This window comes from Diceros bicornis, chromosome 5 (assembly GCF_020826845.1).
Source record: "Diceros bicornis minor isolate mBicDic1 chromosome 5, mDicBic1.mat.cur, whole genome shotgun sequence".
In the NCBI taxonomy this organism is placed as follows: Eukaryota; Metazoa; Chordata; class Mammalia; order Perissodactyla; family Rhinocerotidae; genus Diceros; species Diceros bicornis.
In genome coordinates this window covers 41,515,788-41,539,443 of record NC_080744.1, presented here as the reverse complement: position 1 = coordinate 41,539,443, position 23,656 = coordinate 41,515,788, and the positions used below count along the sequence as shown (strand labels likewise).

General features: G+C 38.6%; 1 protein-coding gene across 2 annotated transcripts in view; it reads right to left on the bottom strand.

The window, feature by feature from the left end:
- GOLM2 (golgi membrane protein 2) overlaps window positions 1-23,396 on the bottom strand; it is a 117,208-nt gene extending 93,812 nt beyond the window's left edge. For both annotated transcript variants that reach the window (XM_058541465.1, XM_058541467.1), the window contains exon 1: window positions 23,044-23,396. In XM_058541465.1, coding sequence (XP_058397448.1) covers window positions 23,044-23,370 — 327 coding nt within the window. In that variant the 5' untranslated portion in view covers window positions 23,371-23,396. The remainder of the gene's footprint in view (window positions 1-23,043) is intronic.
- Between the last annotated feature and the right edge of the window lie 260 nt (window positions 23,397-23,656).

Genomic DNA, 23,656 nt, shown 5'->3' with positions numbered 1-23,656 from the left:
ACAATTATCCTCCATACTACATCTATAATTATCTTTTCAAAATACAAATTTGATTACATTGTTCCCTATCACCTAGAAGGTGAAATCAAAATTCCTTGGTATGGCACATAAGGCTTTTATGAGTCTAGCCCTGGGCCGGCCCCATGGCGTAGCAGTTAAGTGCGCATGCTCCGCTGCTGGCGGCCCGAGTTCAGATCTGGGCGTGCACCAACACACTGCTTGTCAGGCCATGCTGTGGCGGCATCCCATATAAAGTGGAGGAAGATGGGCATGGATGTTAGCTCAGGGCCAGTCTTCCTCAGCAAAAAGAGGAGGATTGGCATGGATGTTAGCTCAGAGCTGATCTTTCTCTCTCTTACACACACACACACACACACTAAAAAAAATAAATATTAAAAAAAAAAAAAAAGAGTCTACCCCTAGAGAGCCCAGAAATAAACCCCCACATATATGGTCAACTGATTTTTCAACAAGGATGCCCAGTGGGAAAAAAGAGTCTCTTCAACAAATGATGCTGGGACAACTGGATAACCATATGCAAAAGAATGAAATTAGACCCTTTCCTCAGACCATACAGAAAAATTAACTCAAAAGGATCAAAAACCTAAATTTAAGAGCTAAAACTATAAAATTCTTAGAAGAAAATATAGAGGAAAATCTTCATGACCTTGGATTTGGTAATAATTTCTTAAATATGACATCAAAAGCACAGGCAACAAAATAAAAAATAGATAAAATTGGACTTCATCAAAATAAAAACTTTTATGCATCAAAGGACACTATCAACAGAATGAAAAGACAACTCAAAGAAGGAGAAAATATTTGCAAATTATATATCTGATAAGAGTTTAATACTAGACTACATAAAGAACTCCTATAACTCAACAACAAAAAACAATCTAATTCAAAAATGGGCAAAGGACTTGAACAGACATTTCTCCAAAGAAGATAAAAATGGCCAAGAAGCACATGAAAAGATATTCAACATCATTAGTCATTAGAGAAACGCAAATCAAAACCACAAGGAGATACCACTTCATACCCACTAGGATGGCTAATAAAGAAAACAAAAACAAACAAAACAAGGAAAATAACGTGTATTGACAAGGACATAGAGAAACTGGAACCCTTGTGCATCGGTGGTAGAAATGTAAAATGGTACAGCCACTGTAAAAAGCATTTTGGTGGTTTCTCAAAAAGTTAAACATAGAATTACCATATGACCCAGCAATACCCCAAAGAATTGAAAACAGAGATTCAAACAAATACTTATACAACAATGTTCAAAGGAGTATTATTCACAATAGCCAAAAGGTGGAAACAACTCAAGTGTCCATCAACAGATGAATGGATAAACAGAATGTGGTCTATACATACAATGGATTATTATTCAACCGTCAAGAGGAATGAGGTTCTGATACATGCTACAACATGGATAAACCTTGTTGAGAACGTTATGCTAAGTGAAATAAGCCAGACACAAAAGGACAAATATGGTATGATTCCACTTATATAAAGTACCTAAGAATAGACAAACTCATGGAGACAAAAAGTAGAACAGAGGTTACTAGGGGCTAGGAGAGGGAGGCAGTTATTGCTTAATAGGTACAGAGTTTTTGTTTGGGATGGTGAAAAAGTTGTGGAAATAGATAGTGGTGATGGTTACACAACCTTTTGAATGTACTTAATGCCACTGAACTATAAACTTAAAATGGTTAAAATAACAAATTTTGTATTATATATATTTTACCACACTAAAAATAATAATAATAAAGAGTCTGGCCCTAAATAGCTTTATCTGCAAACACAAATTCCCTTCCTTCTCACCACCATGTCCCATACATTCCACTCTCCTATTGCCTGTTTGACCTGTAAAGGTACAACATACTTTCAAGTTTTCCTGGCTTCCTTTATGTTCCTTCTGTCCTTACCCCTTTCTAAGTTTGGTGAACTACTCTTCATCCATTTGGATTCATGTTCAGCGAATCCTTTCTTTCCTGACTTCCTGGAGCAGTTAATCAATTGTTCCTTTGTACTCTCAAATTCCTTTGTAAATAGTTCTACCATAGCATTTAATCATGCATTATGGATTATTTCTCTATGTGTGTCTCCTCCATTAGATGGAGCTCCTTGAGGATAAGTAATGAATCATCATCTATCTCTAGCACCTAGCACATGGCAGATATTTAACTTTCCCAAATAAATGACTTATGCATATAACATGCTTTGAAAAATCATAAAGCACTATATCAGTAAAAGGACTTATTTCATTTTACCCTTTGTGAATTTATTTCAAGTTAGTTTCCAGTTTATGAAACAAGTCTTGGATGATATGTGATATATAAGATAACTCAACTTTTTTCATCATACTCCCATTAAACTAATCCCAAGGTTTTCGTCTCTTCCTTTAAATGCTAAATTGAATCAGAAAAATACTTTTGAGTTTCTAAATGAAGAAAATACTAATCTAGATGTACTATCATATGTTTCAAAGAAAAGATAAATTCTACATACGATAGAAAGATAATGAGTTGATAATGAGTGGTTTTACATCAGAATATTTTGATCATGTCTTCCAGAAAAGTAGCATAATCAGATATGTGGAAAATATCTGTGGTAGCCCCAGCACATATTTATGTATGCTTTGATTAAGAGCTAGTGCAAACTGCTGAATCAATCATCAAATATTTACTGAGTCCACACACAGGGCATAGTACTAAATATATAAGTGTTTACAAAGTTTAGACTAGATTTTTATAATCAAGAAATGCACAATATAAAGTTAGAAGACACAAAAAAATAGATTCAATATAAATGTGCAGATATGGTCATTCACTCAACAATTATTTATTAACTGGATATGAACTAGGTACTCAAAACATGTGCAGATTAAGAGATATGGACTCTGCCCTCAAGAATCTTAAACATTTATTATGTAATGTTATGTCAGGAACTGTGGGAATACAAAGATGAATAGAACATACAGCCCCACCTGGCTCACAATCTAGCTATGGAAAGACAATTATAAATAATTACAGCAATTAACACTGACAACTTTCCCTAGAAACTCTTTTCCCTTGGCCTACATGACACCATAGTATCTAGCTTTCTCCTCCTCTCTCTGTGGCTATTCTTTCTCAGTCATTTAAACTGGCTGCTTCTCTACTATACCCTTATAGGCTGCAAGGCTCTGTCTTACATATTCATTATCTCACTTTACATCCTAGACCATTCTTAACGACTTCAACAACCATAACAGACTTAAATCTGTTCCTAGCCCATCATTTCTACTGAGTTCCAGAAGTGTATTTCCAACTGCCTACTTGATATTTCACAGATTCCTCAAACTCAATTTACTTAAAAATTGTACTTTTCTCAAACTAACTTCTAATTTAATGTTTCTGACCTTAAGGAGAAAGAATTTAGTCTTTTGCCATTAAGTATAATGTTAGCTGTGGGGTTTTGACAGATTTCCCCTTATGAATTTGAGGAAGTTTCCTTCTATTTCTATTTTGCCGAGAGTTTTTATCATGAATGGGTGTTGAATTTTGTCAAATGTTTTTTCTGCAAGGATATCCAATCTCACCACTTCTATTTAACATTGTACTAGAGGTCCCAGCCAGTACAATAAGGGAAAGAAAAACAAAATTAAAAGTATCCAATTGGAAAGGGGAAAAAAACACTGTCTTTATTTGCAGATGACATGATCATGTACATAGAGAATTCTAAGGAATCTACAAAAAAAGCTACTACTGATGAGTTCTATTGGGTTTTTGGCAGATTCCTTAGAATTCCTTAGATTCCATTAGTACTAGAACTAATAGTTCTAGTGCAGGGAAACGATCAATATACAAAAGTTAATAGCATTTCTATAGATCTCCAAAGAACACGTGGAAAATGGAATAAAAGACAATTCCATTTTTTATAGCATCAGGTCCGTGAAATACTTAGGGATAAATATAATAAAATTTGTGCGAGTGACGTCAGCATCATGGCGGAGTGAGCTTTCCCGTGAATTCTTCCCCCACAAGATACAATAAAAGCAACAGCCACAGACCAACAACGGAATCCCAGACAGTGAAAAGCTAGAGCAGAGGGATCCACACTGCCGCACATCTGAGAGCGGAACGTGCTGGGCCCCCGGAGGAAGTGGGGAGAGGTAAGGAGAACTCCGCTCCCTCCCCATCAGATCAGCGATCCGGTCCGCGCGGCTCCCAGAGAGGGGGGAGGGGCGGCCCTCGGCGGGAAACTGTAGCTCTTCGGGCTCTCTCAGCCAGTGGGAAACTCCCGCACAGAGGGCTCAGAGGAGCCACAGGGCTACCATCAACATCTGAGCACCCCAGAGAGCGGATAAAGAGGGGCAAACGAGAAGCCTCCCACGTCAGGGACCCAAGGGCAAAAGAGAGAGCTCCCCCCTCCCCGCAACCCGGAGTCTGCAGCTCGACCAGATCTAGCGATCCGAGGCAGACCTGAACAAACTGGACTGGACCCGTGGATCGCAGTGGGGAAACAAAACAAAACAAAACAAAACAAAACTGCGGATCGCAGCAGAAAAACTGGGGCAGAGCGCAGGGGGCTTAGACTACACAGCCCTTTACCACCAGACAGTGGCGGCAGGTGGAAATTGCAACCAGAGACTTCCAGGATGAGGAAAATCAAAACCAACACAGGAACCACAATGCAAAAATATATGAAATCACCAGACCAGAAACAAAATGACAAGCACCCAGAAATCAACCCGGAAGACACAGAAATCCATAAACTAAATGACAGAGATTTCAAAATAGCTATCATAAAAACACTCAACGAAATACGAGACAACACAGACAAACAATTAAATGAGATTAGGAGTTTCTTCACAAAAGAGATTGAAATCATAAAGAAAAACCTATCAGTGCTGATGGAGATGAAGAACACAATGGAGGAGATAAAGGAGAATCTGGAATCTTTAAAGAACAGAGCTGACAATATGGAGGAAAGAATTAGTACTTTAGAGGATAGGAATACAGATATACTCCAGATGGAAGAAGAGAGAGAACTAAGACTAAAAAGAAATGAAGAAAGACTCCGAGAAATATCAGACTCTATTAGAAAATGTAACATAAGAATTATAGGTATTCCTGAGGGAGAGGAGAGGGAAAGAGGAACAGAGAGCCTATTCAAGGAAATAATAGCTGAAAATTTCCCAAATCTGGGGAAGGAGCAGGAAATACCAGTAAGCGAAGCCAACAGGACGCCTATATATATTAACAGACAAAGGCCTTCACCACGACACCTAGTGGTAAGGCTAGCCAGGGTCAACGACAAAGAAACAATATTAAGGGCAGCTAGACAAAAACAAAAAATAACGTACAAAGGAACTCCCATCAGGCTCTCAGCGGATTTCTCAACAGAAACTTTTCAGGCTAGAAGAGACTGGAATGATATATTCAAAATACTAAAAGGCAAAAACTTTCAGCCAAGAATACTCTATCCAGCAAAAATATCCTTCAAATATGATGGAGAAATAGTAACTCTCCCAGATAAACAAAAGCTAAGGGAGTTCATGGCCACGAGACCCCCACTACAAGAAATACTCAAGAAGGCCCTCAGGCCTGAAAACAAGAAGAGAAAGGGAACACAAAGCTTGGAGTAAGGAGAAAAGTAGGTAGACAAAATCAGAGAAATAGTAGATCTTTACCGGAATAGGTTAGCAACCACTTAAATACTAAACTCAAAGATCAAAGGAAGAAATTCACCAAAAATAAATTTAACCTCATCACTGTAAACACACAGCCACAACACAAGATAGAATAAGGTATAACAAGAGCAACTTAGAAGGGGAAGAGGAAAGTGACTGAATTGACTTAGTATAAGGAAATAGGAGGCTATCAGATAATGGACTATCTCATACAGAAGATTTTTTGCCCAAACCTCAAGGTAACCACTAAACAAATAATCAAATTAAAACCACATATGATAAACAAAGAGAAAACTAGAAGAATCATAAGACAGAACAACCAAACTGAATTGGCAGTCCAAAACAAATGGGACAAGAAACAAAGGAAATGCAAAAGAACCAGAAAATAAGTGACAAAACAGCAACATTCAGCCCTCATATTTCAATAATTACCCTAAATGTAAATGGATTGAACTCTCCAATCAAAAGATACAGAGTGGCAAGATGGATTAAAAAGCAAGACCCAACAATATGCTGCCTTCAGGAAACACATCTTAGCACTAAAGACAAGCACAGGCTCAGAGTGAAAGGATGGAAGACAATACTCCAAGCTAATGGCAAACAAAAGAAAGCAGGTGTTGCCATACTCATATCAGACAAAGTAGACTTCAAGATAAAACAGGTTAAGAAAGACAAAGAAGGGAAATATATAATGATAAAAGGGACACTCCATCAAGAAGACATATCACTTATAAATATATATGCACCCAACATAGGAGCACCAATGTACATAAAACAACTATTAACAAACCTAAAAGGAGAAATCAACAACAACACAATAATAGTAGGGGATCTTAACACCCCACTTACAGCAATGGATAGATCATCCAGACAAAAAGTTAATAAAGAAATATTAGACTTAAATGAAAAACTGGACGAGATGGACCTAGTAGACATATACAGAGCACTCCACCCAAAAACAGCTGACTACACATTCTTCTCAAGCGCGCATGGAACATTCTCTAGGATAGACCATATGTTGGGAAACAAAGCAAGCCCCAATAAATTTAAGAAGATTCAAATCATAACAAGCATCTTTTCAGACCATAAGGCTATGAAACTGGAAATGAACCAGGAAAAAAAAACTGGGAAAGTGACAAAAATGTGGAGATTAAACAACACGCTACTGAACAACCAATGGATCATTGATGAAATTAAAGGAGAAATCAAAAACTATCTGGAAACAAACGACAATGATAACATGCCATATCAAACCATATGGGATGCAGCAAAAGCGGTCCTGAGAGGGAAACTCATAGCGATACAAGCCCACCTTAACAAACAAGAAAAAGCCCTAATAGGCAACCTTAAATTACACCTAACAGAACTAGAAAAAGAAGAACAAACAAAGCCCAAAGCCAGCAGAAGGAGAGAAATAATAAAAATCAGAGCAGAAATAAATGATATTGAGACCAAAAAAACAGTAGAAAGGATTAATGAAACAAAGAGTTGGTTCTTCGAGAAGATAAACAAAATAGACAAACCCTTAGCCAGGCTAACTAAGAAAAAAAGAGAAAAGGCTCAAGTAAATAAAATTAGAAATGAAAGAGGAGAAATTACAACGGATACCATGGAAATACAGAGGATTATAAGAGAATACTATGAGAAATTATATGCCAACAAATTGGACAATCTAGAAGAAATGGATAAATTCTTAGACTTATACAACCTCCCAAAATTGAACCAAGAAGAAATGGAGAATCTGAATAGACCAATCACAAGTAAAGAGATTGAAATAGTAATCAAAAACCTCCCAAAAAATAAAAGTCCAGGACCAGATGGCTTCTCTGGTGAATTTTACCAAACATTCAAAGAAGATTTAATACCCATCCTCCTCAAACTATTCCAAAAAATAGAGGAAGATGGAACACTTCCTGAATCATTCTATGAGGCCAACATCACCCTGATACCAAAACCAGACAAAGACAATACAAAGAAAGAAAATTACAGGCCAATATCGCTGATGAACATTGATGCAAAAATCCTCAACAAAATATTGGCAAACCGAATACAACAATATATTAAAAAGATCATACACCATGATCAAGTGGGATTTATACCAGAGACGCAGGGATGGTTCAACATCCGCAAATCAATCAACGTGATACATCACATCAACAAAACAAAGAATAAAAACCACATGATCGTCTCAATAGACGCAGAGAAGGCATTTGACAAGATACAACATCCATTTATGATAAAAACTCTCAATAAAATGGGAATAGAAGGAAAGTACCTCAACATAATAAAGGCCATATATGACAAACCCACAGCTAACATCATACTCAACGGGGAAAGACTGAAAGCCATTCCTCTGAGAACAGGAACGAGGCAGGGCTGCCCACTCTCACCACTCCTGTTCAACATAGTACTGGAGGTTTTGGCCAGAGCAATTAGGCAAGAAAAAGGAATAAAAGGAATCCAAATAGGTAACGAAGAAGTGAAACTCTCACTATTTGCAGATGACATGATTGTATATATAGAAAACCCTAAAGAATCTGTTGGAAAACTGTTAGAAACAATCAACAACTACAGCAAAGTTGCAGGGTACAAAATCAATCTACAAAAATCAGTTGCATTTCTATATGCTAATAATGAACTAACAGCAAGAGAGCTCAAAAAGATAATACCATTTACAATTGCATCAAAAAGAATAAAATACCTAGGAATAAATCTTACCAAGGAGGTGAAGGACCTATACAATGAGAACTACAAGACATTATTGAGGGAAATCCACGATGACATAAAGAAATGGAAAGATATCCCATGCACGTGGATTGGAAGAATAAACATAGTTAAAATGTCTATATTACCTAAAGCAATCTACAGATTCAATGCAATCCCAATCAGAATCCCAATGACATTCTTCACAGAAATAGAAAAAAGAATACTAAAATTTATATGGGGCAACAAAAGACCCCGAATAGCTAAAGAAATCCTAAAGAAAAAGAACAAAGCAGGAGGCATCACAATTCCTGACTTCAAAACATACTACAAAGCAATAGTAATCAAAACAGCATGGTACTGGTACAAAAACAGACACACAGATCAATGGAACAGAATTGAAAGCCCAGAAATAAAACCACACATATACGGACAGCTAATTTTCGACAAAGGTGCTAAGAACATGCAATGGAGAAAGGAAAGTCTCTTCAATAAATGGTGTTGGGAAAACTGGACAGCCACATGCAAAAGAATGAAAGTGGACCATGTGCTATCGCCATTCACAAAAATTAACTCAAAATGGATCAAAGACCTGAAGGTGAGACCTGAAACTATAAAACTCATAGAAGAAAATATAGGCAACACACTATTTGACATTGGGTTTAAAGGAATCTTTTCGGATGACATGCCTACCCAGACTAGGGAAACTAAAGAAAAAATAAACAAGTGGGACTTTATCAGACTAAAGAGCTTTTATAAGACAAATGAAACCAGAATCAAGATGAACAAACAACCAACCAGCTGGGAGAGAATATTTGCAAAACATACATCTGACAAGGGGTTGATCTCCATAATATATAAAGAACTCACACAATTGAACAACAAAAAAACAAACAACCCGATCAAAAAATGGGCAGAGGAAATGAACAGACACTTCTCCAAGGAAGATATACAGATGGCCAATAGGCACATGAAAAGATGCTCAACATCACTAATCATCAGGGAAATGCAAATCAAAACAACACTAAGATACCACCTCACGCCCGTTAGAATGGCTATAATCACCAAGACAAAAAACAACAAATGTTGGAGAGGATGTGGAGAAACAGGAACCCTCATACACAGCTGGTGGGAATGCAAATTGGTGCAGCCTCTATGGAAAACGGTATGGAGATTCCTCAAAGAATTAAAAATAGAGATGCCCTATGATCCAGCCATCCCACTACTGGGAATCTATCCAACGCACCTGAAATCAACAATCCAAAGAGGCTTATGCACCCCTATGTTCATTGCAGCATTATTCACCATAGCCAAGAAGTGGAAGCAACCTAAGTGTCCCTCGACTGACGATTGGATTAAGAAAATGTGGTATATATATACAATGGAATACTACTCAGCCATAAAAAAAGACAAAATCGTCCCATTTGCAACAACATGGATGGGCCTGGAGCGTATTATGTTAAGTGAAATAAGCCAGAAAGAGAAAGACAAACACTGTATGATCTCACTCATATGTGGAATATAAACCAACACATGGACAGAGAAAACTGGACTGTGGTTACCCGGGAAGTGGGGGTGGGGGGTGGGCACAAGGGGTGAAGGGAGTCATATATGGGGTGATGGACAAACAAAAATGTACAACCCAAAATTTCACAATGTTAGAAACCATTAAAACATCAATAAAAAAAAAAAATTTGTGCAAATCCTGAATACTGAAAATTAAAAACTGTTACTGCAAGAATTTAAAGAAGACCTAAAAAAGAGATACACCATGTTCACAGATCAGAATATTCAATATTGTTAAGATTCAATTCACTCCAAATTGATTTATAGATTTATTATAGGGTGAATTGAGTCCCCAAAAAGTCATGTTGAAGTACTAACCCCCCAGTACCTGTGAATGAGACCTTACTTGGAAATAGAGTCATTAAAGAAGTAATCAAGTTAAAATGAAGTCAAACTAGATTAGAGTACGCCTTAATTTATTATGACTGGTATCCTTATAAGAAGAGAAAACAGAACTAGGGAAGAGAACGCCAGGAGAAGAGACCAAGACACACAGACATATTGGGAAGACAGCCATGGCAGATGGAGAAAGACTGGAGTTAGACTGCCATAAGCCAAGGAACACTTGAGGTTATCAGAAGCTAGAAGAATCTTCCCCTAGAGGCTCCAGTGGGAGCATGGCCCTGCCAACCCCTTAATTGTGGACTTCTATTTTCCAAAACTGTGAGACAATAAATTTCTGTTGTTTTAAGCCATCTAGTTTGTGGTACTTTGTTACAGCAGCACTAGGAAACTAATACGCATACTGAATACTCGAAAGTTTTTTGATTTGTTGGCTAGATAATTGCTCTTATATAATAATATACAATTTCATTTTATATATATGATTTAATATATTTCAAAATATATATACATAAAATACTGTCTGGCAAGTTTACTGGAAAAAGCAAGGGCTTTTGGAATCAAACAGACCTGAGTTTAGAATCGTACCATTCTCTTACCTCTCTTAAGCTTGTTTCTTCATCCATAAAATGGGGAGAATTAATGAAATAAAATATGTAAAAGCCTATCCAGTACAGAATTTGACAGTTAATAACGTTGGTTAATAATGTTAGTTCCTTTCTTTTCTGGTATAGTTAATCTTGAAGAAATCTGGTCTTATATTGTTCTCCTAAAACCCAAATATATTAAATTGCCAAAAATATATTGAGCACTTTCTGTACTCTGTACTAAAAAGATCTTAGAAACATGTCTCCGCTTTTCTTTTTTGTCTCCCTTTCTTATTTTCATATTTCTCCACTTTCTCTTTCTCCCATGATAAGGGACAGAGTAATCCCAGGAGGTTCCATGGAGATCATAAAACAAACTGATTCCTGAAAAATGATGGCTAGGATTTATTTAGCTTTGCAGAAAAAAGGCAAAAGGACATTCAAGGAGCTTCCTTCCACCTACTCCATAGCGGAAAAGAAACAAATCTTGTAGTGTGGCATGTGGTACCTGTCCTCTGAAGTGATAGGGAGTGAACTGTGACTTCATTAAGCAAGAAGAACTATTTTTTGTGCATGAAGACCTAAGGTTTCCCCATTTTAGCTTCTTCTTTGGAAGACAATTAACATTTCCTTTGATTGAAAGTCCAAGCTTCTCTCTAGGCACAGGATAGGCAAGCAGTAATTTCAGTTTCTCGGGGTGCTAACTTTCTGATTCCTAACTAACTTGAACGTTTTTGCCCTATTTTTTCCTGACCAGATTGCTCCTCCTTTGAACAAATGTTGCCTCAGAGTTTTTAATCAGTTGCCTACCATGTCTGATTCTTCCTCCCTGCCAAACTAGGTTCTTCCCCTAAGGATGACTTCAAAACTTATCTCCAGGAAGACTTTTCTACTTAATATAAAACAATTTATGTACTTCTGCTTTACAATTTCAACCCTATATATCTACTTAAATTCAACTTGGGGCAAATTTTTTCTCATTTGATGATTAACAAAGGCCTAATCAACTAACATTTTTCACTCTTAAACTTGACCATAGCATTTAGTGTGGCTCTCTCCTGCCCTTCCTTCTTGAAACTTTTCTCCCTTAGCTTCAATAACACCCGTTTTCTCTCATCCTATCCCTCTCCCACTCAATGTTTATATACCCTGTGCTTCCATCTTTAACCCCAATTTCATTTCCTCATTCATCAGATATGTCTGTGTTTCTATTTTCGGTCAGTTCCTATGCTACATGCTGCGGATACAGCAGTGAACGAGTGAATAAGAGACAGATACAGTATATATGATAACGGTGTTTAGAATTGAGCAGCGAATATGGTGGGGGGACCTAACCCAGTTTAAGGGCTGAGGGAAGACATTCTTGAGAGAGTTTTAGCTGAGTCCTAAAAAAGATTAGCCTTTAGTAAGGTAAAGAATGAGTGAGAAGTTTTGAGGAATAAAAAGCTAGGGAGATATGAGAAGAGGGTTCCAAATGTAGGACACTGTATGTTTCAAAGCACAGAATAGGGAAAAGCACGGAGAGTTTGAGGATCTAAAAATTCAGTATGTGGAGGAGAGGGAGCTAAAGGGAGAATGATACCATTTGATGCTGGACTGCAAGGCTGGACTCAGACTGCAAAAAGATTTGTGAGCTATGTTAAGGGCAGTAGGAAGCCATTGACTGGCTTTCACTCCCCCTTTATTTCATGTTTTAATTTTTATTTTTTAATAACTTCATTGAAGTATAATTTACATACAATATACTGCATCTATTTAAAGTATACAATTTGACAACTTTTTTGATTGCTTTATACATCTGTGTAACCACGACTACAATCAAGATATAGCACATTTTTATCACTCTCTCCAAGTTTCCTCTTGTCCCTTTGTCATCCCTCCCTCCACCTCTGGCCTCAGGCAACAACTATTCTGTTTTCTATCATTAGAGATTAGTTTGCTTTTTCTAGAATATTATATAAATGGAATCACAAGTATGTACTCTTTTATGTTAGGCTTCTTTCATTCAGCATAATGGTTTTGAGATTCATCTATGTTGTCAAGTGTATCAGTAATTCATTCCTTTTTATTGCTGAGTAATATTCTGCTGTATGGATTTATCACATTTTGTTTATCCATTTACCTGCTGATGGACATTTGGGTTTTTCCAGTTTTTGGCTTTTGTGAATACAGCTTCTATGGATATTTGTGTATAAGTCTTTGTGTGGTCATATGTTTTTATTTCTTGTGGGTAAATACTTAGCCATGGTAGGTATATATTTAACTTTATTAGAAATGCTAAGCAGTTTTCCAAAGTGGTTGTACCATTTTATTCTCCCACCAGCAGTATATGAGTTGTAGTTGCTCCACATCCACACTAACACTTGGTATTGTCAGTCTTTTTAATGTTAATCATTTTAATAAGTGTGTACTGGTATCTCATTGTGGCTTTAATTTGCATTTTCTTGATAACCAATGGTACTGAGCATCTTTTCATGTGCTTATTTGCCATTCATAAATATTCTTTGATAAAATGTCTGTTCAAATCTTCTGCTCATTTTAAAAAATTGGGTTGTCTTCTTCTTATTGAGTTGTAAGAGGTTTTTATATATTCTAATAAAATTCTTGTCAGAAACATGTATTGTGAATATTTCTTCCAATCTGTGTCTTGCTTTTTCTTTTTTTTTCTTTTTTCTTTTTTTTGTCATAATATTCTAGTGATTATTTTATTTTTATTTTTTATTTTTATTTTTTTTAATTTTTTGTTTATTGCAGTAACATTGGTTTATAACATTGTAAAAATTTCAGGTGTACATCATTATACTTCTATTTCTGCATAGACTACATCATGTTCACCACCAAAATACTAATTACAACCCATCACCACACACATGTACCGAATTATCCCTCTCACCCTCCTCCCTCCCCCCTCTTTTTTTTTAAATAGTGCCTTTTGAGAAGCAAATTTTTAAATTTTGATAAACCAATTTATCAGTTTTTTTCCTTATGGTTCATGATTTTTGTGCCCTCAAAAATCCATGCATAGGGGCCAGCCCAGTGGCATGGTGGTTAAGCGCACGCACTCTACTGCAGCAGCCCAGGGTTCAGATCCTAGGTATGTACCAAGGCACCGCTTGTCAAGCCACACTGTGGGAGCATCCCATATAAAGTGGAGGAAGATGGGCACAGATGTTAGCCCAGGGCCAGTCTTCCTCAACAAAAAGAGGAGGATTGGTGACAGATGGTAGCTCAGGGCTAATCTTCCTCACCAAAAAAAAAAAAAAAAATCCATGCATATCCTAAAGTCGCAAATATTTTCTCCTGTGTTATTTTCTAGAAGATTTATAGTTTCATCTTTTATATTTAGGTCCGTAATTCATTTCAAGTTAATTTTGTACATGTTGTGAGGTAGCAGTTATTGTTCTCCCCACCCCCCATAAAGATATCCAGTTGTTTCAACATCTTTTGTTGAAAAGACTTTCCTTTCCCCATTAAATTGCCTTAGCACCTTTGTCAAAAACCAATTGATCATTTATATGTGGGTCTATTTCTGTACTCTTTTCTGTTCCAGTGATTTATCTGCCTATTTTTTTCATCAGTACCACACTGTCTCGATTATTATATCTTTAAAATAAGTCTTGAAATCAGGGAGTGTAAGTCCTCCAACTTTGTTCTTCTTTGCATAAATTGCTTTGGCTATTCTAGGTTATTTGCATTTCCATATACATTTTAGAATCAGCTTGTCAGTTTCTACCAAAACTGCAGGAATTTTTATTGAATTTTGTATTAGTTTCCTAGGGCTGCTGTAGCAAAATACTACAAACTCGGTGCCTTAAAACAACCGAAATTTATTCTCTCACAATTCTGGAGGTGAGAAGTCCAAAATTAAGTTGTCTGTAAGGCCATGCTCTCTCTTGGAAGGCTCTAGGGAAGGATCCTTCCTTGCCTCTTTCTTAGGTTCTAGTAGTTGCTGGAGGGGCCAGCCCAGTGGCGTAGTGGTTAAGTTCACGCACTCCACTTTGGCGGCCTGGGATTTGCAGGTCCAGATCCCGGGCATGGACCTAAGCACCGCTTATCAAGCCATGCTGTGGCAGGCGTCCCACATATAAAGTAGAGGAAGATGGGCACGGATGTTAGATCACAGCCAATCTTCCTCAGCAAAAAGAGGAGGATTGGCAACATATGTTAGCTCAGGGCTAATCTTCCTCACAAAAAAAAAAAAAGAAAGAGAGCGAGAGAGCGTACTACTAGTTGCTGGCAATTCTTGGCATTCCTTGGCTTGTAGATGCATCACTCCAGTTAAGGCTTCATTTTCACATGGGCTTCTTCCTTGTGTGTCTTTGCATATCAGTGTCCAAATTTCCTCTTCTTACAAGGACACAAGATATTGGATTAGCGTCTACCCCAACCCAGTAACCCATACCACCTTGTACCAGCACTACGGCCTATCAAGAACCCATAGGAAAAATTTTAAAATATGCTTCTTCCTTGGGCCAGCCCCAGTGGCCTGGTGGTTAAGTTCGGCACGCTCTACTTTGGCAGCCCAGGTTCGGTTCCTGAGCGCAGACCTACACCACTCGTCTATCAGCAGCCATGCTGTGACAGCAGCTCACACACAAAATAGAAGAAGACTGGCAACAGATGTTAGCTAAGGGCGAATCTTCCTCAGCAAAAAATAAATAAATAAATAAATAAATAAAAAATAAATAAATAAAATATGGTCCTTCCTCAAGGAGCTTAAAATTCTGTTGAAAAGACTAGGTTAACATATAAGAAACTATTAGTGAAAAATGAAGAAAAAAATAAATTAGTGCAGCTCAAACAATAAATGTAAACTGTGTACTAAAAAGGAAAAGTATGCTCCAGGTCAGAAGTCCTAGGGGGCTTCATGGTGGACATAGAGCAGAAACTGGATGAAAGACTGTAGAATAGACACACAGAAAAGAGGCAAGAGGCTAAGAGCCAAGCAGCAGGAACAAAGGTACTGAAAGAGGAATTAACATAACACAGAAAGGCAGGTGGGGAGACAAAAGTAAGCAAAACAACCTGACTGGAACATAGTTTGGGTCAGGAGATAGTAGCAGACAAAGGTAGTTGGAACCACTCCATGGAAGACCTTAAAGGTTAGATAGCAGAATTCTGACTTGATGAAGTGAGTGATACAGCCATCTGAAAGTAAGGCTTGAGGAAGATCAGGTTTGCTTAAGGTGGAGAACTGACTGAAAGAACTAGACACCAGGGCAAGGAGACTAGTTAGGAAGCTACTGCTTCCTCTCCAATCAATTCTCTATTCTGCAACCAGAGTGATGTTTTTAACTCAATTTGATCAAGTAACTCCTCTACATGTTGAATCACTGAATATGAGATGCTGAAGGAATCAAAGATGACGCCAAAATTTCTAACCTCAGTCTTAATAATGGTTGCATGAGCATTATCTACAGGGACCAAGAAGGTACGAAAGGGATATAGTTTGGAGAGGAGGTATGAATATTGTATGGTTTATTAATAATTTGAGGTAGTAATTAAATTACAGCTAGAACTTGGCCAGATTATGACTGGTGAAGCAGAGGCAAAGGCAAGGATTATCATGTGCAGCATATTAGAAGAACTGTAGAAGGCTGATTTTCAAATTACAGAGGATCAAGCAGGCTCCAGGAAGTCAGCTAAGACAAACATGGGAGGAGTTAACTAAGCCTAACTAGAAATGGACCGGGAAATGGAAAAAAAAAAAAAAGTCAGACAACCAGGAGCAAAGGGTGAGGGAGGTAGGCTGGAGCTGGGACCGGATCTTGGGCAGGAACTCGGACAGAGTCCCATCCTGGAGAAGGCAGGCCAGAAATAAGGAAGTAGCTGTGGTATAACAATAGCTAATACACACTTATTGAACGTTTCTTTTCACTATGTAGCAGGCATTGTACTAAGCATTTTAATAAATTTATTCATTTAAACTTCACCAGAATGAGAGGTAACTATTATCCTCCTCATCTTACAGACAAGGAAACTGAGGCACAAAGAAGTTAAGTAATTTGCCCAAGGTCATATATGTACCAAATGGCAGAGCCAGGATTTGAGACCTCGGTAACAAACATCTACTATGTGCCAGAGTTTTTACATATACATATTTGGCATGTGTATGAGTGTTGTGTACACACAGACACACATAATGAGGATATTTTTTGGAAGAAAAAAAGTAATATGTTCCCCATCCTCCTTTCTGGTACATGACCTTTTCCCTACTCAACCAAAAGTATATGCTGCCTCAGGGAGGATTATGGTTGTTAAACGGAAAAGAGGTCATTTATTATTCAGCTTCAACCTCAAAATTGACTTTTTTTGCATTTGTAATAAAACAAAAATTTTGAGGAGGACTTTTTCTACATTCTATCAGCTCCTTTTATTTATCAAGAGCTCGACTTGGTCCACCTGGACCACACAGCTTCAGTATAAACTACAGGTAGCAAGAATTCAAGTTAGGATAAGAGAAATGCCCTACACCCAGGAAATAGAAGGAAGGGCCTTTCTGATAGAAAGAGGAAAGAAAAGGTAGTGTGTGTGTCATAGATCCCCCTATTATGGGCTGAATTGTGTTTCCCCAAAATCCATATATTGAAGTCTCAACCCCCAGTATCTCAGAATGTAACCTATTCAGAAATAAGGTCTTTACAGGGGTGATTAAGTTAAAATGAGGCCATTAGGGTGGGGCACTAATCCACTATGACTCGTGTCCTTATAAGAAAAGGAAGAGAAACCAGGGATGCATGTGTACAGAGGGACTACCATGTGATGACAAAGTAGCAAGAGGGTAGCCATCTGCAAGCCAAGGAGAAAGGCCCCAGGAGAAACCAACCTGCTGGCACTTCAACCTTGGACTTCCAGACCCCAGAACTAACAGAACATAAATTTCTGTTGTTTTTAGCCACCCAGTCTATGGTATTTTGTATGGTAGCCCTAGCAAACTAATGCACCCTTTTAGGCTGAAGTCCTTTAGGGGGAAGGCAAAAAAATACAGTAAATGTGGGGGAATCCCAGAGAAGTGGGACTTGTTTCTCATTTCCCTGGACACTGATAGAGGCAATTTCAAGCTCCCTTAAAGAATTTCTGTGTTCTAATAGCCCAGGTAACAGACTGAAAAAGGCAGGATAGTATAATAAATTGGAAGAAGTCCAAGATCATCTTTCTGATTCCTGTGGAGCAGGGATTCCTAAATTTCCAAAGAGCCTGAGAGTAGCAATGAGTACACCTAGCACCTAGATCTTGGTCTTGAATACCATTTTCCAATGAAAGGAACCAGGGCTCCTTGGAGAAATCGCTGATTCTAGGACTAGGTACAAGATGATTCTAGGTACAAGATGAGCCTGGAGCATCTTGTAGCCCTATAAAAGTAAGGAAGGTGTATGTCACGATGATGGGGTATCATGTCAAAGGGATACATACAGGAGGCAACTGAAAGAGTTCCCCAATAGCCAAAGCTGGAACAATTTGAGCACCAAAATTAAAAAAGTAGCATTGGATTATAACCTAAAGTATAAAATAAATATCACCGAGTCCATACTGATATAAATTAATTAATAAATGAGGGAGAAGACACAGAGGTCTGTGCAGAAGAATTCCAAATAATTTATGCAGATACTCTATCCTTAAGGAGGTAGAGCATAACTCCCCACTCATTAAGTGTGGGCACATAATGATTTTCTTCCAAAGAGTACAGTATGAAAAGGGAGAAAAAAAGAGTAACTTTACAGTGGAGAAACCTGAAAAATACTACCTCAAGCCAGGTGATCAAGGTTAACATCAATAGTGATATGTCATTTTGAAAGATGGACCCATGATATGATGTGATAAGAATGGCACTTTACCTCTGTGGTCTTCCTCCCAAAAACCATAACCCCAGTCTAATCCTGAGCAAAGGATCAGACAAATTCCAATTGAGGGACATTCTACAAAATACCTGACCAACCAGTAATCCTCAAAACTGTTAAGGTCATCAAAAACAAGGAAAGTCTAAAAAACTGTCACAACCAAAAGGAGTCTAAAGAGACATGATGACGAAATGTAATGTGGTACCCTGGATTGGATCCTGGAACAGAAAAAGGACATTAGGGAAAAACTGAGGAAATCTGAATAAACTATGGACTTTAATTAATAATAATGTATCAATACTGGTTCAGTAATTGTGACAAATATGCTATACTAATGTAAGATGTTAACAATAGGAGAAGCTAGGTGTGGGGTATACAGAAACTCTCTGTACTATCTTTGCAATCATTCCATAGATCTAAAACCGTCCTAAAATAAAAGTTTAATTAAAAAAACAGAGGATAGACTGAGCAAGGAATGCCTTGTCAACACCCCCTACACATACATCCTACCTAAGGCAGCTCAGCAGGGCAAAGGGATTTTTGATGTGGATCATCTATGGTGTGTATGGGAGGGTGGTACAGGAGGGTGATGCCTCCCTAGGATCCTGGTCTCCAAAAGATTGTGAAGGAAGTACCTAGTAAAGCATCCAAACACCATTGTGGATTCTTAAGACAAAGACCCTTGAGGACTCCCAAAACCACATGCAGATTTGAGGTCACTGCCCACATTGCCTTGGGGCCATATAAGATTTAATCTACACCCCAGACACTACCTTGGCAATGAGAATGTTAATAGTTAGGACACCTTAGGCTGCAAATAAGGAAATCTCAACTAGACTGGCTTAAACAATAAGGACAATTTTTAATCTCACATGAGAAGTGTCAGTATTCTAATGTAATATTTTACTCTGTCATCTTCAGTGCCTCAGCCATTCCTTAGCTAACCCTCCTAGCACTTGATTTCAGATATCACATGCAGAAGCAACAACATCTGGCAGAAGAGACCATCTCGTCAAGTGTGACTCTTCTGAAGAGTACTGGTCAGGTGTTCTGTAAAATGTCCCTCAACATGGGTTTGTCTGATACTTTCTCATCATTAGACTGGGGATTTTAGATTTGGCGGAAGAATATCATAGAGGTGCAAGTGTGACTCTTTTAAGGAGCAAGGAAACTTCCCCTCACAACTCACCAGCCACATCATGAGCCCCTTCCTAAACTAAACACTGAGACAAATAATGAAATTACCATAATTGGCTTAGACCAATCAGGACTTAGCCCTGAGTCACAGGGAAAAGGATATATACCAAACAAAACAGGGCTTGTCTGCAAAGATGAAGGTGGTGTGAACGGCTTATTGAGTAGGCCACCACCTGTGTCTGCTATAGGTAAAAACCCTGAAAGGCAGAGCCTTTACTCAAAAGAGACTACATTAACATGGACAAGCCTGTTTTAAAGTGGAAGAGACACTTTTAACTGTCAAATTTACTTCTCCTACCTCCAACACTATCACCACCCAGAGGAATTTAGATCAGTTATAGAAAATATGAAAGTTTCAGGCTTTGTTTGTTTTCTCTACAGTCTGATTTGTAATGTGTCAAGTTTGATACTTCTACATATATGGGATCTCAGATCTGTACAATACCTAGGTAGGTACTACGATCCTCATTTTACAGATGAGGAAATGGGCCCAAAGTAGTTAAATAACTTGCCTCAACATCACATAGCTATAAATTGAGCTAGAATTCTAACCTATAACTGCAGCCTTCAAAGCCTGAAATGTTTTTTAATCTACCACAGACTTCTCCAGATATCAAGAGAGTAGTAGCAATAAAGGAAACACCTCTGAAAGACAAATTCCATCTATAGCTCATCTAGGTCAAGACTATCCTTTTTATTAGCAGCTCAGAGCCTCCTCATTAACCCCAAGAACATTCACAAGCACTCCAACAAAGATGTTAAAGCTAGCTCAAAACATGGAATTGACAAACAAGTAAGAGATAGATTTGTGAGCCAGCTGCACAGAATATTAGCCAAACAAAAGTAGAAGGTACCTTAGAAGGTACCTAAGGAAACATTTCCCAAACTAGTATGTTTGCTACATTCTTCTGTACCATTATAACAAGTAGGCTGTGAAAATAGTAATCTGTGATCAAATTAACTGAGAAAGACTAAACAAAATTAAATAGGCTTCTTTACTAATAGATTTCTCAGAGCCTTTATATGCTAGCAAGCATTATGAACTCCAAGGGGAGGATATATACTACTTATACTATTCAACATCTCCCTCCAAAAATGAAGGTTATCCTTTTATATCCTGACCACCTATGAACAATTCCTAGGACAATATTCTGTTTAACACCATTTTGAGAAATACTGCTCTAAGGGGAAAGCAAAGGCCCAAGAATAGAGTCCATTATTAGGTGGTTGGAGGGAGAAAAAAAAAAATCCAGCAAAGGATATAGTGAAAAAGATAGGAAGCAAATCCGGAGAGTCAATATTATAGAAGCAAGAAAGCAGACAGTTTCCAAAAAGCTAGAGACAATCAACAGGACCAGACTACTGAGAGATTAGATTGACAATAAAAATGTTTTTTGGATTTGACTAGGAAGACTGTCACTTGTGACCTTCAAGAGAATAGCTTTAGAAAGGGGGAGGAAAGAAGGATGGCAGACAGTTTAAAAAAAAAAGATTAGGATGGGGGATGAAAAAAGAAGTAGATAAGCATTTATAGACCATCAATAACTGGAGTTTCGCAGTGAAAGTAAAAAAAGAAATTGGTTGATTGGGAGTATACAGAGGAATAAAACAGTTTTAGAAGAGGGGACACCTACATCTGGTTGAAGGTAAAAGTGAAAACCTACCGAAAGAAACTGATATTGCAGAGTAGCAGATGGAATAAATGAAATCCAGACTATAAATTACTAGAATAGACTTATCTTTCCTTTCAGATTGGAGAGAAGAATTTTAATGGTAATACCTAACCATTTCAAGTATGAAGACCTCATTTTAATGCTCCAAAATTTCACAAATCTCTGCCTACTACACCCAAGAGAATTTTTCAGTCTTTAGAGTTCAGTGCGTAGTGTACGTATAAATTTGCTGATCTCTTTCTCCTCTCAGAAGATGTCTATGTTGTGGTGAAGAGGAGAGGGTTACAGAGAAGCACTTACCTAAGGGCCTCAGTCTTCATGAAATAAGAAGTAAGGCAGAGGCTGGTGACAATAAGGAAGTTGGCAGCTCATGGAGATTTTAATTTATAATGATTTACTATAAATGACTTTGATATACAAAATAACTTATAATAGGAACAGACAAAAAACAATGTGAAGATTACCAAAGAAGGGTCCAGAAACAAAGGCATCTACTTATCCTACCCAGAACTTTTCACAACTCTGCTATACCAACAGAAGTTGCATAAGTCATAAGTTAATAATATAGCTCCCCATATGGCGGTGAGAATAAAGATTATTTAGTAGCAGGTCTAGTTATAGTCGAGCTTTAAATTTTTTAAATTTAAACTTTGTATGGTTTTCCATCTGCCTAAAACACCAACCCTAATAGCTACTTATACATAAAAAATTTCACTGTTATTTCCTTTCAAGAACTGTGAGGACACTGAGGTGAGATTCTGTTGCTTAGAATATATTTTTAGATTCTTAGAATCTATTCTTAGAATAGATTTTTAGCTAATTTCATTAACAATTCAAATTGAGTACATAATTTTGGATTCACTATGTCCAAGTCACAAGTGTGGCTCATATATGGCTCCAGAGCTCATCTATCATAACATTTTGATCACAAAAAAGGCAGTAATATCTGATTCTTTACTTAATACATTGCCCTATAGAGATTTAAGAAAAGTCATATTGCTTAAAAAATATATGATGACCACCATAAGTAGAGGAGTTTTAGAGAAGGCTCCATTCTTTAAATAAAGAAATTAATATTGATCAGTGTGCACGGAATAAGGATAAGGCAACAATACCCAAACCAAATCTGGCAGTCTCCAGATTTGTGTATCTGCGAATGTAAGGCGGCCACATAGGCCAGATGATTACTACTGCCAACTCAGCAGCTGAGCTTGGAGAAAAGGCGGCATCCATACACAGGCCACTCTTGAGAACCAGAACTTACAGCCAGTTTTGTCTGGCAGGGACTGGAGAATGTGGCAGTGATAAACCAGGAAAAATCTGAAAGAAACGGGGTTGCTGGCGATAAGGGGAGCCTCCAGGGCTCCAATCCTGGAAGGCATAAGGCAACCGCTGGCAGGCTAACACCCCACCCCCGGAGCTGAAAGAAACGATGGGGGTTGAGGGCTCGTCCTTACCTTGTCATCCTCGCATCTTTTCCCCAGGCCCTCCCTGGCCTGAAGTCTGCTGCTGAGGCGGCCGTAGTCGGCCTCCTTCTGGTCGATCTGTTTCTTGTGCGAGTCCACCAACAGCAGGAGGTCCGAATTGCGCTTCTCCAGGCGGCCGCGGGCCACCTCGGTGCGCTGGACCTGGCCCTGCAGCTCGGCCACCTCCTCCTGGAGCAGGACGTGGCGAGAGGAGATGCTCCAGTAGTTGAAGGCGAGGACCGCTATCACCACTAGCAGTACTACCAACACGAAGGAGGGCAGGCGGCCTGCCCGCCGGTTGGTCCCGAAACCCACCATGGAGCCGAACCAGGCTGTGCCCCGGGGCCTCGCCGCCGACACCTGCGGGCAGAAGCTCAGGCCTCCGCTGCTGAGTTGCCCCGGGGACGCGGCCCCAGGGCCGGCCGACGGAGGAGGCGGGCCGATCAGCCCGCCGGCTGGCCGGAGAAGGGGGCGGGGCCGCAAGCTGCAGGTCCCTCCCCGCCCCCCTCCTCAAATCCGGCCAAAGCGCGTTCCCGGGGCTTTGAACACGACCCTGTACTAGCCGAGAGTAACCAGGGGAGTCCAGCTCCCGGCACCCAGGGCC